Raw genomic sequence first — 18,304 nt, 5'->3', positions numbered from 1 at the left:
TTCTCCAAGGCCAGGGAAAGGGAAAAAAAATTCTTGCCTGGGCTGAAAAAAAGTCAAGTTAGCCAAGCAGAGTGAGGATTTGAAAAATATTTGCCAAAGAGCCCAAGGCTTACCCCCCCTGCCCACCCCCACCTTAAAGATACAGCACCCAGTTTTGGGCATAAAGGAGAGGGTCAGGGAATAGACTATCATCATAAATGTTATAAATGAGAAACAAAAGTCTCGATATTCAGCAAAATTTAGATTGCTTTGTTTGATATAGATAGAGCAAGCAGCACGCTGTGAGGGGTCACTGCCCACTCTATGCTCCATCGAACGCCGGCCCACAGCCTCTTCTTATACTGTGGTTTCCTGCCGTAATCAATAATTTTTGGCTTTTTAGCTGTCACAGTTTTGCCAGGTAAGCAGTGGTGGTCGAATAAACACCCTTATCCCAATTCACAAAATCTCTGGCAATAGTCACTTTCACAGATAACCACCAGCAAAATTCTGGAAGTCTGGTCCTTGAGATAGGTAGCATTGATCAGACAAGGGCAGGAAGGGCTATTGGGAAGTCTTTTGGGTGATCAGGAAATCTGATTTTGCAAGCTGGTAGTAGATGCAACTTATTTGGACAACACACCACACCACAACACGACCACAACACACCACACCACGATTTTAAACAGAATGATTTAATCGTATAATTTCCTTTATCTAGTGTCTGTGCTTCACTTCAGAGCTTAGTATTCTGGTTTATACAAACCCCAATGCTTTTGTGATTAACACAAATGTTTTATCAATTATCACAGTAAATCACCCCAAGATACACAATTCTCAAGGCATTGTAGAATTAGATTAGGCATCTCCTTTCCTTCCTTATCATCCATTAGTGTGTCTTTTGCATTATCATGTGTTCTTGGTCTGCAGTATTTGTGGGGAAGACTCATCAGAGCCCAAGTTCCTGAAAAACAGTACCATTGGGGTTGCTCCTAGTTCTGCATAGTCTGCCACAGAGAAGGGTAAGATGGAAATGATTCATGCAAAGTGTTAAACTTTTTGACATATGCAAGGGGTGGTTTCTCTGAGTGTTTAGTACAGCCAGTGTTCTCTCATCAGCAGGGTAATCTCAGCTTGTCCCAGCTGAGAGGGCTTATACTAGGCCAGGAAAAGCAATAAATACACCAGAGTATTCCTTCAGCTTTCCCAGTTGCCACTTGAGATACTTAATTCTTCCTGCTTGTGTCTGTCACCATTACTGGATCACTGCCATGAACAATGTGGACAACCCCATAAACGTGAAGTGCACAGAAGGATGGCAGTGGTTGAGAAAAGGAAAGGGTCATTAATGCTGAAGGCCATAGTTTCTTTATGTAAGCACACACATCCCAAAAAGGATTTTGATACATGCAGCTTCTTTCCTCTGAACACTGTATGGGCTACTGTTAGAGCCTTGAGTAACCTTCAGTACAGCACTTCAGTAATGCTGAACTAGTGAAACTAGACTCTCTTCACTTGAAGCTGCTTCACAAATTTCTGCTCTCTCACATTGATCCAATCTGGTTAGTCTTTTCTGGCAACTTGATTTCCATCCTAATTAATGTGATTGCAACTTCACATATTTCAGTTCCATGATAATTTTATGTAATTCCTGGAACTTCTGAAGGAGGTAGATGTGGTCTTCACTGCTATTGCAATATAGTTCTGTGAACCAATCCAGAGCATCATCAGTGTTTTCTAGTATCAGTCAACCTCAAAAGTATTTTTGAATTAAAGCCACTGGCAACTTACATGAATCTCCTTGTAATGGAACATGGCAAAATGGTGCCTTTTCTGCAGTGGGTTCTAGGAGAATCAAGAGATGGAAGATATTTCTCACTGTATGTCTGCTAGAAATACAGTACAGCAGAGAAGAAACAGTTTAGGAGGTTCCTAGAGTGTGTGGAAGAAAACTTACTCTAGAATTTTCCTTTTGTTTTCTAAGAACATCCCAGAGTTTCAGTCTCATTGCTTTAAAAATCAATTTCAAAAAATACTGACTTGGAGGGGTTTTCCTCCCTTCCAAGATCCCACAGAGAACTTGTTTTCCAGGATCTTTGTTACATACCTTTCTGATTCTTTTATCAGAAAGGTTGATAAAGAAGCTTCTTCAGACTTTTCTAACTGCAGTGATTTTCAAGCTATGAAAACATTGAAGATTTCATTGGCCCACATGTAAATAAAGTAATTTTTTGTCAAGATGTCCTGTCTTCTGTCTCTAGAACAGGAAGGTTTTCTTACTTCCTTACCTGCTTCCCCTTTCTGAAACTGGGTGATTTCAGAAGAGACTGAATCTTTACTTCTCTACCACTCCTGCAGTGTAAGAATACTCTTGTTTAGTGATGTTTAAATTTGGTATTAACATCTCTAATTAAAAAATCTTTTGATAATATTGTGCTTTCTTCTCCTTTTCTGTAAAATGAAATGTGTTCAGAAGTTGAAGAGAAGTCTTGTGATTATTCCTGCTAGCAGAAAGGCTGTGATTTGGACCCTTACTGGCAGATATACATAATCCTGGACCTCTACACCATCTTAAAACTCAAACTGTATTTTCCTAACTCCTTTCAGCATTACTTAAACTAAGAGATTAATTAGCTTGCTTTGTTTTTTTGTTTCTTGATATTGGATACTATGTCTGTAGAAGCTACTCCTGGGATATGCACATTTTGAACTTGGTTTTGTCCTGCCACACTGCCAGAACAGGATTATTTATGAAGCAAACTGTTTGCATCTATTTTTGGACTAATCCAAGAAGCTACAGATTTCAAGATAAAGGTTTTCTCATGGGATAACTTAACTCTAAGGATGTGTCATGCAGTAACTAAACAAAATTTAGTCATGTTCTGCAGCAATCAACTTAAGCTCTGACAGAAATGTATTATAGCTGAGGTCTTAGTATTGCCACAAATTCATGTCACTTCAGTCTCTCATGCTTCAAAATCTTTCAGTTTGTGTTTAGTGGAGGCACTGTAAGCCCTACTGTGAAGTTACTACAGTGAGAATATGTACCAGGCTCTGTAGACACCAAGCTGTACATGAGCCAGCAATGTGGCCTTGTGGCAAAGGCACCAAATGTTATCCTGGGCTGATACACAGAGTATCATCAGGTTGAGGGATGTGATCTTTCCTCTCTACTCAGCACTGGTGAGACCACATCTAGAGTACTGGTACCACTTCCAGTCTCTCCAGTGCATGAGAGTGATACATTGGACATATTGGAGAGAGTCCAGCAAAGGGCTGGTGACAACATGAGGAAAGACTGAGAAGGCTGGCACTCTTCCACCTGGAGAAGGGAGGGCTCAGGGACACCTCATCAATGTGCATAAATGCCTGAGTAGAGTGTACAAAGAAAAGGGAACCAGGCTCTTTCAGTGGTGTTTGGGGAAAGGACCAGAGAGAAGGGGCACAAATTGAAACACAGAAGGTTCCCTCTGAGCACAAAAGGAAACACCTCTTTACTGTGAGTGTGGCTGAGTACAGGCTGCCCAAAGGAGGTGGTGAAGTCTCTATCCTTGGGAGATATTCAAAGGGTTTCTGGACATGGTGGTGAACAACTAGCTCTAGGTAACTATTTGAGTAGAGAGAGTTGGATCAGGTGACCTCCAGAGATCCATTCCAACCTCAACTCTTCTGTGATTCTGTATACTGAAAGGGGTTTTATGTCTCTATTTTAAAGCTGTTCATGTGTCTTTGCATGTGTTACTTTCCTTTAGAATCTTTAGCTTCAGCATTTAGATTTGAAATAACTGAAAGAAAACTTGCCGACCTGTTTATATAAACAGGTGGGGACTACAGATAAAAAGCATAGGTATTGAAAGGTGATTCTGCTTAGGCTTCCAAGGTTTTGACTTCCACTGGCACAGTGTAATGGTTTCTAGTTCTTGTATTGAAAAAGTGGTGGGGTGTCTGTTCACTTTCTCTTTACTGTTTTTTGCTTTTGGATACACTAGAAGTTTACGTGAAATGTTAACACTTCCATTAGTATGGTAGCTCTTTAACTCTTAACCTTTTAAGTAATTACCACATTATTTTGTTTGTTTTAAAGGAGAATCTTAAAAAGTGAGCCACCTTATCCACAAGAAATGAGTGCTTTGTCTAAGGATATAATTCAGCGGCTTTTAACGAAAGACCCCAAGAAGAGGCTAGGTTGTGGTCCCACTGATGCTGATGAAATCAAACAGCATCCCTTTTTCCAGGTAAAGCAAACAACAAAACTCACCAGATCCAACTTATTCTGCATTAGTGCCTTTGAAATCGAAGTCTAAGGAAATTGTTATTCTGTTAACAGAACAACTTAGAGACATATTAGTTGCATGAATAATTGCATTGAAGTTAGTAAGAATATCCATGTGTTTTTATGTATGGATTTTGTGTGTATTAGAAGCGCGTGCTAGGTTTTTAATATATTTTTGTCTGTATCTATCAGTTACTTGAAGAAGCCAAAAGACACACTTCTTAAATCAGAAGATTTAATGCAAAACAATGAAATTGTATTGTGTCGTTTGTTGGGTTTTTGTTTGAAAGGATTTTTTAAAGATCGCCACTAGCATTATTAGTCAAATTTGAATATTGATAAAATTCACCAAACTCCTCTATTTTTCTTGGCCTAATTAAATCTTTAGTCTTGTTTAGCAAATTTTAATTCTGTTCAGATTTCAGTGTATTAACATTTGCTTTCAAACCATGATGAAGATGGTATTTGTGTAAAATATCTGTAGTGTTCTATCCACTGTGGTTAAAATTGTGTACCTTCTTTGAAAAAACTAATTCTGTGTTGATGGTGCTTCTGAAGTTAACTAAACAGAGTTAAACTTCCTGAATTCACTGTTTATTTTAGGCCATACATTTTGTTGTCATATAACACTTCCTATTCTTTACCTAATTTCAGTTCCACTTCTTTACAGTAACAGGGCAGTTTTCTCAAAACTGCTGTTTCTATGCTTCTTCTTTCTAGTCATGCCTTTAAGTAAGAATCTGGAGGTTTATGCTCTCAGGGCTCTGAAAGCTGACATCAGTAATTAAGTATAGAAATGGCAATGAAAAGTTGCACTACCTGCATGTGGTTTGGCTTACAAAAATATAAATATTACTTTTTCTGAAATAGAGGAAGAAATTCAAGGACTATCACACTAATTGTTTGGCGCATCTCCACTGTTAAATTTAATTATGTTGATTTTCTTTTTGATTGGATTCTGTCTACATACAAATAAGTATGATACTTCTTGGCTTTAACTAAGCAATTATTAGAGTATAATTTGAATGATTTTCATCTGCCTGTGGAAAATGGCAGAGGGAGTTAGGATGGTGTGTCTGGACAAGTCTCCTTTGCCAATATCTCTTTCTGTAAAATTTTCATTTAATTCAAACTTCTTTTCTTGTTTTTTGTTTAGAATATGAACTGGGAGGACTTAGCTGCCAAAAAAATACCAGCTCCATTTAAACCAGTAATCAGAGATGAATTGGATGTCAGTAATTTTGCAGAAGAGTTTACAGAAATGGATCCAACATACTCTCCTGCAGCAACCCCTCAGACTTCAGAAAGAATATTTCAGGTATTTTAAGAATTCTAATTAATTAAAAAAAAATACTATTGAACAATTCTTCATGTATAGATCACTTTTTTTTTCCTATCTCCTGCCTATTAAGTTTTTGGAATTAATTGTGTAATTTCTAGTCCCAGTTCCCAAGGCTTTTTGTTCAACAATTGCAAAATAAGAAAGGTGAAAACAGTCCTACTGCAAATATAAAACTCCTTGTTTCTCCATTCCCAGCTGAATGTCCTACTTGCTGGACTAAAGTCAGTCTGTTCTTTATTGATTCTTCATATCTTATGAGTCTTGTCATCTTGACTCCATCATCCGGGGCTGCCAGCTTCGGCAAGAGCAAAGTAGTTCACTCATTTCCCCATTGTGTGCTAGTTGAAGACATCCTTTGGAAAGTGGGAGCTACCTGCAGAGCTCAAAGTGGGTCCTCCAGGTTTTTGTAGGAGTGCTCTAGTTACTTGACTGATGTATCCAGATGAGTAACAAAGCTTCCTTACTGTTCCCTCCATGCTATTAAAGAATAATCCCTTGTTAGACTATACACTCTGGATGTCAAATGGGCAGAAACAGCTCATGTGCAGCCAACTTGGTACCAAAGCTGCAGAGGTGAACAACAGTTTGGATTACTTTCTCTTCTCCCCTCCTTGTGCTTTGTTGTTTTTTATTGTCTGTTTTTGAGCAGTTTAATCCTTAGGGTACAGGAATGTAGTGTCGTATTTTGGAGCTTGTTAGATTTGAAGTGACGGTAGCAACCAGGTTATGCATGTCTTAACATCTGATTCACCGTGCAGTGGTAGTTACAGCTGTTGTTAGTATGATACTCAAACTGGGCACATCATTGCCCACACACATTGATATAAAGTTTATCCATTTAAAATTGTTTGATGCTTACATCACAACTATTTCATGCCTTAATTTTAAGGTGTCCTAGGAAGCTGGCTAGTTTGAAGTACAAGCCTTTACGTGAGTGTAAAGCAATTGTGGCTAAGCCAGATTAGCTTTAATTACAGTTCTTGTAGTATTATTGTTTTGTCTTTAACTGTGGAGGATCATATAACTAATTCTAGGAAGATACCTATTCATGTTGAACAGAGTAAGTTACAATTTCTCTATTATGTTACAAAAATTCAGATTTCTTGAAAAAATTAGTCTGAAACTTCTGATGTTTCATATGTATTATGGTAGTTTATGTGCAACAGTATGAAGCTATACACTTTTCTGATGTTTTAATTTCATAGGGATATTCTTTCGTTGCACCTTCTATTTTGTTTAAACGCAATGCAGCTACAGTAGATCCTTTTCAGTTTTATGTGGGGGATGAGCGACCTGGAACTACAACTATTGCCAGGAGTGCTATGATGAAGGTAATAATAACGTCAAGACTTAAATTAATTTTGTTAAATTAAAACTGTGTATAACTTCCTAAGCAGCAATCATAAGCTAGGCTACAGATTACAAAATAGTCATCATTCATTTATCAATTCTCTGTAATGGCTTCTCAGATGATTTAAGTATCTCATGATCCATCAGATCTTGCATGTAATACTATTAAGAAGTGGTTGAAGTTTAATCTGAAAAATTATTGTCTAGTTTTCCAGAAGACTGAAGTATAGTAGTAATAATAATAGTAATATGACTCCTAATAGTTCTTATTCAGCCAACCACTGTAGATATTTCTGAAACTACTTTAATTATATAATAATTCCATCTGTTATATATACCTAAAAGAGCAAATAGTTGTGTGAATCCTTATAAGAACACATGCTATTGTGATGTCCTCAAATGAGCACATAGTTTTGTGGATGAATGTATGTATGACCATCTTTGATTCTGTTTGTCTGTTGTAGTAGTAATGATTTATTGAGTGATTGTTTGTTTAATGTAATGTAAGCTTTACTCTTTGATTGTTAGAAGAATGTTTATGCATTTTATTCAATAAAATTTAAGACTGTGTTTTAATAAAAAGAGCTTTTTTACAGTTTTAAATATAGATGAAAAATTCTCATGAAATTTTACTCTTTGTCTTTGTATACTAAAAATATTCTGCAAAACTAAATACAGACAGTTTCCTAACAGGACTCTCCATTTTATCATCATTATGAACTGGATCTGAAAGAGAAACCATTGGGAGAAGGAAGTTTTTCCATTTGTCGAAAGTGCTTACACAAGAAAACTAGCCAAGAGTATGCAGTAAAAATAATTAGCAAAAGGTATAAATATTCTATAAGACAATAAAAAATATTTTCTTTGCTTACTGTCATCCATGGAGTAGAATAATGTTCACTACATTTTTGGAAGTGGAAAAGTAACTTTAAAATTATTTCCTGCTCAATGAATCTACAGAAACCTATTGCAACCTTATGACCGTTAAAAAGATTCTGAGATTCTTTTGAAATAAAATGTTATTCTAGTTGGGACACAAGAAGAAACCTAGAGAGTACTTTTCTGGTTCCTAGTTGTATTCTACCATTATTTCCCCTGATTTTGCTCCTAACAAAGTAAGGTATAAGGTTCTTCTATCTTGAGATTTAAATGAACTGAAAGTAGGCTTACACTAGCTCCCTTTCCTAAGCAGCCCAATTGATTGCCCAGGTTACTGCTTTTAAGAATGGTCTGTGGTGTGGGTTGCTTCAGATCTAAATGTGTGTATGCATAAAATGGAATTAGACTATGGAATTGTAAGTTGCATCTTGTTTCCTGAGTGTTCTGAGGAGAACACCACATTGGAAGCAGCTGACTTGCTTTGTACACGGGTACCATCTGGTTCTCTTCCAGGATGAATATCTCTGGGAGTTTCTACCCAGAGAAAAATAAAGATAAAGGATTCTTTGAGTAGCAGATGGGTTTTGCCTTCATTTTGCAGAGTTCATTAGTAAGTACATCCCTAGTGCATTGAAGAATGCTGGCAGGAGAGTAGAAATGTTCTGCTATCAGAATGATAGTTCACAGTGATCTCTTGCCCAAGACATTTGGCTGTATGTCTGTTTTTCCAGACCCTAGAAGAAGCTGTCTGCCAAACTTAAGTGTCTGTCATTTCATCATATGCTTTTTGAATAGGACAAGTTCAGGAAAAGAAGTGTAGGTCTGAGTTAGTTTTCTGAGGTCTACTAAATTAATGGAAGCCTGCCTAATACTGCCTGGCACTAGAAGTGGGATTCAGTAACTTAAACATAGACATCTACATAGTGCCATTTTAGCATCTGTTGGTGTCTTCTCTGTCCTCTGGTTCCCATCAGTCTTGTGACTACTACCTTTTTGTAGATGTCTTCATGGCTGATGTCACGTTCCAGGCTCTTCCTTCCTATGCTTAGGCCACTGAATCCTACTCTAGGTATGTATGTTACAGTGAACTAGCTCACCCTGTAAGATAGATTCATGGGAATTTCACTCATAATGAGACCTTAAGTAGTGTGTGGTAGACACGTACCCTGGGTATTTTAATGTGGAGATCTCTGCCATGTGTCTCCACTTACAAGTTTTTTTTCTGTGGTACCAGCAGAGCTGTAGGTTAGTGCTCCCATCTCATTTTAACATAACATGTGTTTTGTTTCTGGATCAGTGAGCAGATGAGTATTGACTTTTTCCCCAGAACTTAACTTTTAGAAATTATGTCCCTGAATTATATTACTCATGAGTTCTTTTGCTCTTTCTCCTTCATCTTGGTGGCTCAGGCTAAATGAAGGTAAGAAGTGATCTGTATACAGAGACTTTAATTTTTTTTTTTTTTTTAGGATTGCAGGGTGTGAGCAGACTCAGAATGTTTGTACAGTATTTAGAGTTAGCAGTAAACCCACACTCTGAACAGTTGGCCAAAACCCAACTTGAATTAGAATCTGTAAGTAATATTGCTCTGAGGATCACACCGCTAGATCTTGCTAAAAGGAAGGTATAATAAGTTTTTCACAACTTCTTTGCCTCAGAGTCAGTCTTTCACTTGTTTTTGTTCCCAAAAAGGAAATCTTACACCTGGGGAAACTTTGTCATGATACTTGAGGTGAAAGCTCAAATGAACAGTTCCTCTGTGGTGTTGCTTTTTTAATAGTGCTGGACCTGCCCCCAGCCAACAATTTTAGGTTTATCTGTATGTCTGATGACCACTGAAACAAACCTACATGAGTTACTGTTTTAGAGCATCCCATTTTTTTTCTCACAAAGTTGTTTAAAATCTGAGATGGTAACTGTTTACAGAGTGGAAATATTCAGAAAAGCCCACGTACAAATTTCATAGGTTTATTCTCATGATACTGAACCGTTTTGATCTGTTTCCAAGGTCTGCTTCCTTCCAATAGTAGTTTAGGGGGAAAGACTCTGTGAGTCAGATTTTTTTAATTCCTTAAGGACCAGAAGTCACTTTCAGTTAAAAAACTTCAGCAGCAGAGATGCAAGTGGAACAGCTTAGTTTACTTGTTGATTATATGAAGCCTAAAGAAAGACAGAATTCTCTTGCACAGAATTCTCATTGTGGTTCTCATCCTAATTAGAAAAAAAATCAACCAAAAATTCAGAGCATGTGTGGTGAGAGATTCTATCTGTATCTGTTACCTGTAAAGCCATTCTCTAAATCAGTACAGAATTAGCCTTTCTCAGAGTTTTGACAGAAATTTTCAGGCATTATTTGCCAAAAATAAATCACTATATCTAACTAGTGGATACAAATGTTCTTCTCTGTCACCATTCATGTAGTTTTTATAACTATCACCATTTTTACTTTTTATGGCTCTAGATTTCAGTACTTGAAAGAGAACTTACACAATGATTTTTCTCTGGAGATAGTCTCTTATCTCTTCCATTTAAGATTTTTACAATGGTCTATTTAGGGGTTCATTTGTATAACATGTTTCATATATAGATTCTTCTTCTAGTAGAGCTCATAGTTTCTATATCATTTTGGAAGTACTTGTCCCTATTAAGAATGGAAAAGAATTGGGCCAAGGTAAAGGCGAACTAACAAATACTGGTAGTAACAGAGGTGAAGTTAAATTGCTCTGGACTAAGGGCATGGTTTGTTTTAGGTTGGAACTATTCTATATTGCATCAGCTTTTGCTTTAGGAAGTTGCAGTTGCATTAAAAAGATTGTTTGAATTGGGTGTGGGTTTTTTTAATGAATTAAATTGCAGGGTTATGGGGAGAGTTTTTCTCCACTTTTACTATACTTTTAATTGTGTTCACGTGGTTGTAATAGTAAAAAAAATATGGATTGCAAGAAGTTAAAAAATAACACTTGGAATGTGCAATTTGCTCAGTAAAATTGGTACAAAATGACTGCTTAATTTTTCCAGAATGGAAGCCAACACCCAGAGAGAAATAACAGCTCTGAGGCTCTGTGAAGGACACCCGAATGTAGTGAAGTTACATGAAGTTTTTCATGACCAGGTATTTTGAATAGACTGTAATCAGCACCTACCAAACGTATTGCCATGTGTTTTCCCAAGAGCTTTATGGACTTAAGCATACCATAACTGTGGAGGCAGTTTTTTCCCAGGGCTTTTGTCTAGTTTGTATAGAAAATTAAGCAGAAATTCTGCATTTGAACAATCTTGCAGTTACTCGAGTAAATCAAAACAATAAGCAAAAAAATTAGAGGTTCAGATTCTGTTCATTGTTCTTTTTTGTCTTTGTTTACCATCATACAGTGTGTTCATGGCCCAGTTTCTGTATCTATGATACTGAAATGTGTTATCACCTTTCCCCCAGGATCATTATAAGTCTTAAAACAATATTTGTGAATTAATTTAGAAATGTTGCATATGGAGATTATATATCTAGTATGTTTTCTTACACATTAGTGACTTAATGGAGATAACCAAATAGCTTGCCAAATTACCAAATGTGCAAGCAGAGCCTGTATTTGAAAATCTATTAAGATCAATTTATCTAGGTACCTTAATTTTCTTTTTCCTTTAATGTAATACAAACTCCTCGTCATGTAATAAACAATGATTTTATCTGAATTGGAAGTTGGCCCTGGTTTGAGCTAGGGTTTTGGACCAGATGTCCTGGACAGCTCCCTTCCAACGTAGACTACTCTGTGGTTCTGGTCTATGATTTTTTATTGGAATAAGGGGTCTCTTGCCTCTCCACATATCCCAGTCTGTCCCACTCACACAGTTTACACTGGGACCAGCAGAGAGCTCATGTTTAGCACTTTAAAATTAGCTGAGAGGATACAGTGTCTGTACTGTAATTTTTAATGACAAGAAAGCCCGTTTTTTTTACATATATGGAGTTTGAGTACACATGTGTAAACAGGACATTTCTTTCCTTTTCCTTTGAGTAAAATGAACATATTAAATCTAAAAAAAAGGTTCTCCAGACTGCTCTGCCACTGATAGGCTGGTGTCAACCAATCAACTCACTGTATTTTTAGCTAGGTCTGGTATCTCCCAACTGTTGCCTTTCAGATTACTTGTGCACAGTATTCTGAAGACCAAAACTGATGAAAACCTTGTTTTGACCTTTCTGGAGTTTGTTTTAATAAAAAGAAGTTCCATGTTTTAACTTGCTCTGATATCAGTCTGTTCAAATTCCACATTATATAATATTGGGTTGCAGTCTCTTGGTGAGCCAGAAGTTTTCTAGCGAAAAAAGTCTCTTTACCCTTTCAGCTTCCCTGTCAGATATTCCCAAGGCATAAAGAAAATTTGCTGGAGAGGATATCATTCAAGCACTACTAGACACCTTGGTTGTTCCTGTTTTCTGTCCACATAGCTCTGCTTCTGTTCTTTGGTATCTAAAGTGTTCACCTTCTGACTATTGCTTTGAATTCCATTTTTTGGCTGCTTCCCAGAATGTTTTTTCTCTGCTTGCATATACTATTTTGTTATTCTGATTCAGAGTAGGGAAGGGCTAGAAGCCATGACATACCTACGTCCTTTGCCTTTTGAGAGTGCTGACTTCACTTCCTTCTTCTGAGATGTCTGCTGTTTGTTTAATAGCAAGATATTTGAATTGCAGTTGACTGTGTGCCCATGTTTTCTTATAATCAAGGAAGCCCCTGCTTATTGATTGCCTTGAAAAGAGCAACCTTCTAAAAACCTATTGTTTTTTTAATTTTAAAAAATGCTCTTTGATTTTTGGGGAGATGCCTGTGTAATTCTAAAGATGGAGTAGTTTTGGCTACTACTCTATAGGGGACAAAATCACAAGTTCTAGATACTCTTGATTTCAGAGGTAACGTTTCAGGGTGCTTATAAAGGATTTTGTAACATATGAGCAGTTAACTCCTTATGCATGGTAATAGATACATATCCTTATATCAGAACAGGCTGAAGCAGCAGAAGTTTAGCTTTTTCTAGCTTTACTTGTTAGCCTAAGTAAAGCCTTTTCAGCTCCCTACAAATGTATCCATTTAGCTGGTAGCATTCCGTTTTTGCTAATAAACACGGGTGCACATGGGGAAGACATTATTCTTCAGTCTAAATAAGACTGATGGGAAAAATGCTGTCTGAGATTTGGTGCTTTTTTTGGCCTTCCAAATTACTACAAGCAGCAGTGCTATTTCTTCAAACATTGAGAACCTGTCAGTTTGTTAACATGCTATATTTTTATTGTTTCAGCTTCACACATTCCTAGTAATGGAATTGCTGAAGGGAGGAGAATTGCTTGAACGTATTCAGAAAAAGAAGCATTTCAGTGAGACTGAAGCCAGTCACATTATGCGCAGACTTGTTTCAGCAGTGAGCCACATGCATGATGTAGGAGTGGTCCATAGAGATCTGAAACCTGAGGTATAGTGATTTATATATATATATATTCATATATATATGTTTAGACATACGTTATTAAATGTCTGGAATGTGATGTATCTCTGTTTCTCCAGCCTTTGTTACAGAGTTTTCTACTTCTGTATTTTTAATTAGATGTTACCACTTTAACTTAGCAAATACTGTAGATATTTTTCTGTTCATAGGTAGAAGTAACTGTTAGGAAACATTTTTAGTTCTGTAAGCAATCTCTACTCTTTACTTCAAAAACATTCTTTGCCTATTTGGGGACTTTTTCACTAATGTGTATTTATTGTGTGAAATAGTTCATAAGCAGAGCTGGATTGCCTTGGGTATTTTGCCTGTACATTTCCACAATTTGTTTGATCTTAATTTCCTCAGTAGGCTTCTTTTCCAGTCAAGTACAAAATGAGCACTAACAGAGATATGTGATTTGAGTTCAGCGAGTTCAATAGTTTACCAAAAGAAGCAATTTATTAATATCTATTTTTTCAGTAACTGCTTTTCTGATATTTTTGTTGTGCAGCAACATTGTGTCTTCTAGACCATTCAGTTTACTATTATAAGATTGACCACTGGCTTTGTTCTGCTTTCTGAAGTCAGTATTTCCTTGGGTGCTTTTGCCAGCAATGAGTTGGGATGTATGTTTTCTTGAGCCTGAAAATAGTGTAGATTAATGTTGATTCATCCAGTGAGGATGTTGTATTATAGGGTGGTTACAGCCAGGAAATAGCTGTTGCTTTTGTAGTTGGAGTTAAAAAATAATCCACCACTCCTATTGATGTTTTTTTGTAACATACTTTCTGTGATATGAAAGAATTGGTGTTTTATAGTAATTCCAATTCAACTGGTAAAGAAGTCTTCTAGATGTTGCTAGTTGTTTTTGAAAGCTAATCCAAAATATATAAGTTTGAAAGAATCTCTGTCCTGGGCTCCTGTTGTAAGTAAACAGTTAAAGAGGGACTATTTTGAAATTCTAATGTGTGAGTTGAAAAAGTCATCAGAGAAACTTTTTCCAAGAGTTATATCATCAGGGTTAGAAAACAGCTTTTGAAACAAGTAATTATTAAAAGGATGAAACCAATCCTTCTTTCTCTCTTCTATTCTTATCATCTTAGTCTTACTGCCACTTTGAATATAAAGGCACAGTAAAGCAGAGCTTCAGCTGCATGGTAAATTAGGCAGTCTTCAGTTCTACATTATGCTCAAGAACAGAAGTCTGGGAAGTCCAAGTAATGAAGGGTTAGCAAACAGCTTGCAGAATCCATTGCCTCCAAAAAGTTGAACATAACCTGCTTGTCTCCTTCCTGCTTGTTTTGAAAGTTACTATTTTAGATTCTGACATGAGCTTAGTATGGGATATGCTGGATTCCCAATATAGTTATGGTTAGTGCACTTCTCTGTAAAAAGATATATAGGAAATTCTGTTGCTTTTCTAAGAATTCCAGTCAGATTATTTTGATGATTGACTTCGACATCTAATGTGCTACTGATAATTCTTTTTTTAAAAGTCTGGCTGGTTAAATATAACTAGGAATGAGACTTTTTAAAATTTCGTGGGCTGGAAGACTTCTGTTTAGCAGTAGTAATTAGATCACGTATGTTGGTCTACAAAACAGAGGAAAAGTACTGGGTAGAAAATAAAGAATTCATAGGAATAAAGAGTTTGTGTAGCAATGTGTGACCATATTTGGAGTTTCTCATTGGAGGATTTGAGGACTGTTTCTGTGAAGTGGTCTTTAATCTGTAAGCTGGGTTCTAAAGGTATTACAACAAAATGTAACAAGTGCGAGAGAATGTTGTTTTTATATATCCTAAAATGTCTGGAATAGAGCTGCAAATATTTGGGGGATAGGAGGGTTCTGAAACATGCTTTATTTGCCTAATTAACAGGAATACCTGAACGCAGTGTAGGATACTTGGACTGCACTTTTCTTTCCATGAAAGGAAAGAATAACCAATTTACTTTTTATCATAAGAAAGGCCTTTTTAAACCAATGTTACTAATTTTTATTTATTTGTAGACTATATAACATCACCATAGAAAAATGACTATTATATTAATCATTTATCCTTGTTGTGTATTTTTGCTGAAATTAGGCTGTTTTTAGATCAATTTACACTACAATTAAAAACTTAACTTCTCTGAATGTGCTAAGCTATATCAGCAGTATAGAAAGCCAAAGTACTAACATACTGTTTTGTAGCAGCTGTTTTCTTTTATCCGTAATGAACGCTCTCAGGTTCTCCTTATTGATCTGCTGGCAGTCTAGCAATCATTTTTTACCCTTGTTAATGAGTTTGAAATTAATTACTTTGTGTGAGTCATTCAACTTTTGTATTACAAAGTTGGATAGGACTATAGGATTTCTAATACTGAGACTTCTCCTAGCATTCATAGATTGAACAGTAAAGGCAATAGCAAAATGATGCTCATCTCTCAGAAGCTGAAGGGAAGAGTACAATTAGCTTGTAATTTATCTTGGCCTCATGCAGTTTTTCTGTGACTTAGCTTCCCTATTGTATCTTTCTTGGCAAGTACAAATACAGGGGAGAAAAAAAGACTGCCTTATATTTTACAAACTGATAACTTGTCTGTCTTCAAGTCCAAAGTGCCACATTCCAGTGTGTAAAGCTGGAATTCTCAGGGACTATTGTACTAATGTCTCTACCTTGGTGTAAAGAGAAGGTTTGTGGTTGGACTGTTAGGTGACTTTCAGTGCTCGAATGCTGTTGGTCTCAGGTCTCTTCCAAAACTATCCATACTGACTTTGTCATGCCAGACAGCTCTAAGTGAAACCTCTGAGCTATTGGTGCACTTCCTAACACCACTTCATACCAAGGTACACCTTTTTACTGCCATACTTCATTTTCAAATGACTCTTATGCATTATTGTCCTCATGACAATACTATGTAACCACTTGAGAACCAAAAACTACTCAGTCACAAGACAGGACTAGCAGTGGGAATCCCCCACACAGAAAAGCTGTTGTTCATGACATGCCAGAAGGAAGTGGAAGCTTAAGAAAATTTGCTTTTGTTTGAGGAAGAAGCAATTCTCCCATCTCCAGACATGCTGATGTCTTAGGGTTTTTTTTGTGTCAATGTTCTCAGAATTCTTTTCTCCACTGTTCTCTGCTGTATCCATTTTCATTAGTCATCTCAGAACTGCCCTGACTTGTATGTATGCAGGAGCAGGTAAACACCTCACATTTCTTACCACCCAGAGTATTGTTATTTCTGCTTTTCTCTTCCCCCAGTGTCTCACAATTAATCTTTCCTGTAGATAATGGAAAATTTTCTGTAGTGATAGATGTAGCAAAATAATTATAACCAGTTTTCTACCCAGTGCTAATATTGATGTTTGTCCTTGCTTTTCAGAATTTATTATTTACAGATGAAACTGATAATTCAGAAATAAAAATAATTGATTTTGGCTTTGCTCGTTTAAAACCACCTGATAATCAGCCTCTTAAGACTCCATGTTTTACTCTTCATTATGCTGCCCCAGAGCTCTTGAATCACAATGGTTATGATGAGTCTTGTGATCTGTGGAGTTTGGGGGTCATTTTGGTGAGTGATTGAGGTTTTTAACTATAATTTTATTGCGTATTTATTTTTTGTTAAAATGCAATGGACTTGAGATGATTTCAGGCATAAATTGGATACATGCTGAATTCAAGGCAGGTGAAAATACTGCTGCACATATCATATGTTTCAAAGACAGATCTTTTCCAGGAACAGAATTTTTTTTTTTTTACCAAGCAGGAAATAAAATTTGGCATTTTTGGGAAGGGAAAAATTGCTTGATACAGTCATCTTCTCAAAAAGATGTATGCTTGCTAGGGCATTTTGCAGGCATCTATATAATCTTTCTACAGTTTCAATTCAGAAAAGTAATCAACCGTTATTTTAATCTACAGAAAATTAGTTTCATTAGATATAAATGGGGTAGAAATAGTTTTTGTTCATAGCTTCCTGGAAGAGATGAATGTTTTTTCTAGCAAGCACTCCAGAGAAAGTCTTCTGTGTCTTAAATTTTCTATAGCCTTAAAGTTATGCTAGGCCAAGTTTTATTGCATAGCATTGGTGATGCAAACAACAGCCTTCATATTTAACAACAGAGTTGTCTATAAATATACTGTGTTTCCTAATGCTGCTTTTGTTCTTGTGACAGTACACAATGCTGTCAGGACAGGTACCGTTTCAGTCTCAAGACAGAAGTTTAACATGTACCAGTGCATTGGAAATTATGAAGAAAATAAAAAAAGGAGAATTTTCCTTTGAAGGAGAGGCTTGGAAAAATGTTTCTGAAGAGGCTAAAGAGCTAATTCGAGGTAGGGATTTGCAAGTAGTTCATAAACACTATGTTTTTATTTAAAAAGATAAAATGTGGAGAACCATATGTACAGCATGGTTCTGGATGCTCCCAAGTGTCTAACCTGATGGAGCAATATGCACAGCTTGAGCTATGTGCTGACCTCTGATACAAGCAATGGGTGGCAATGGGCACATCAGAATGCATTACAAGTTGCTTGTACACCTAGCAGTTTTCTAATGTGATAAGATGCTGGCAAGGTTAGTAGGGTTAGGAGGAACTGAAGAGCTTCAGAAAAAATGAACTCCTTCTTATAACATATTTAAAAGCAGAGTTTTTCTATTATGAGATAAATGTCTTAACAGCTGACATTTTTCAGAAAATTAATTTATTACTATTTATTTTCCATTGGCTATTTTTTAATTCCTGTACCAAGACTGCTTACTGTGTTTCTGAGCTACTTCATTGACATTTGCTGTGCTTTGGTTCCCCTAAGTTTTTGAGCATTTAATTATGTTTTCATCATGAGCTAGACACCTACCTTAATGCTACTTAGATGGAGTTCTGAATTTCTGTAGAAGCAGACTTGTAAGGAATTTTTCTGCCAAAGATGTAGGGATTTCCAGATTCAGACTTGAGTGAATTTTGCAGGGAATCTGAGGCTTACTCTTTTGATCTTTACCCTAGACAGGATTTAAG

At 36.5% G+C, this 18,304-nt stretch overlaps 1 protein-coding gene across 2 annotated transcripts in view; it reads left to right on the top strand.

Annotated features, from left to right (window-relative positions):
• RPS6KA5 (ribosomal protein S6 kinase A5) overlaps positions 1 to 18,304 on the top strand; it is a 77,289-nt gene that overhangs the window by 46,080 nt on the left and 12,905 nt on the right. For both annotated transcript variants that reach the window (XM_014869879.2, XM_088167468.1), the window contains exons 8-15: positions 4,064 to 4,214; positions 5,409 to 5,570; positions 6,800 to 6,925; positions 7,638 to 7,771; positions 10,842 to 10,935; positions 13,119 to 13,289; positions 16,669 to 16,860; positions 17,465 to 17,624. In XM_014869879.2, the coding sequence (XP_014725365.1) occupies positions 4,064 to 4,214; positions 5,409 to 5,570; positions 6,800 to 6,925; positions 7,638 to 7,771; positions 10,842 to 10,935; positions 13,119 to 13,289; positions 16,669 to 16,860; positions 17,465 to 17,624 (1,190 nt within the window). The remainder of the gene's footprint in view (positions 1 to 4,063; positions 4,215 to 5,408; positions 5,571 to 6,799; positions 6,926 to 7,637; positions 7,772 to 10,841; positions 10,936 to 13,118; positions 13,290 to 16,668; positions 16,861 to 17,464; positions 17,625 to 18,304) is intronic.

The sequence above is a fragment of the Sturnus vulgaris genome, chromosome 6, assembly GCF_052056855.1.
Source record: "Sturnus vulgaris isolate bStuVul1 chromosome 6, bStuVul1.hap1, whole genome shotgun sequence".
In the NCBI taxonomy this organism is placed as follows: domain Eukaryota; kingdom Metazoa; phylum Chordata; class Aves; order Passeriformes; family Sturnidae; genus Sturnus; species Sturnus vulgaris.
The sequence above is the reverse complement of the archived record's forward strand: the minus strand, read 5'-3'. Positions and strand labels throughout refer to the sequence as shown.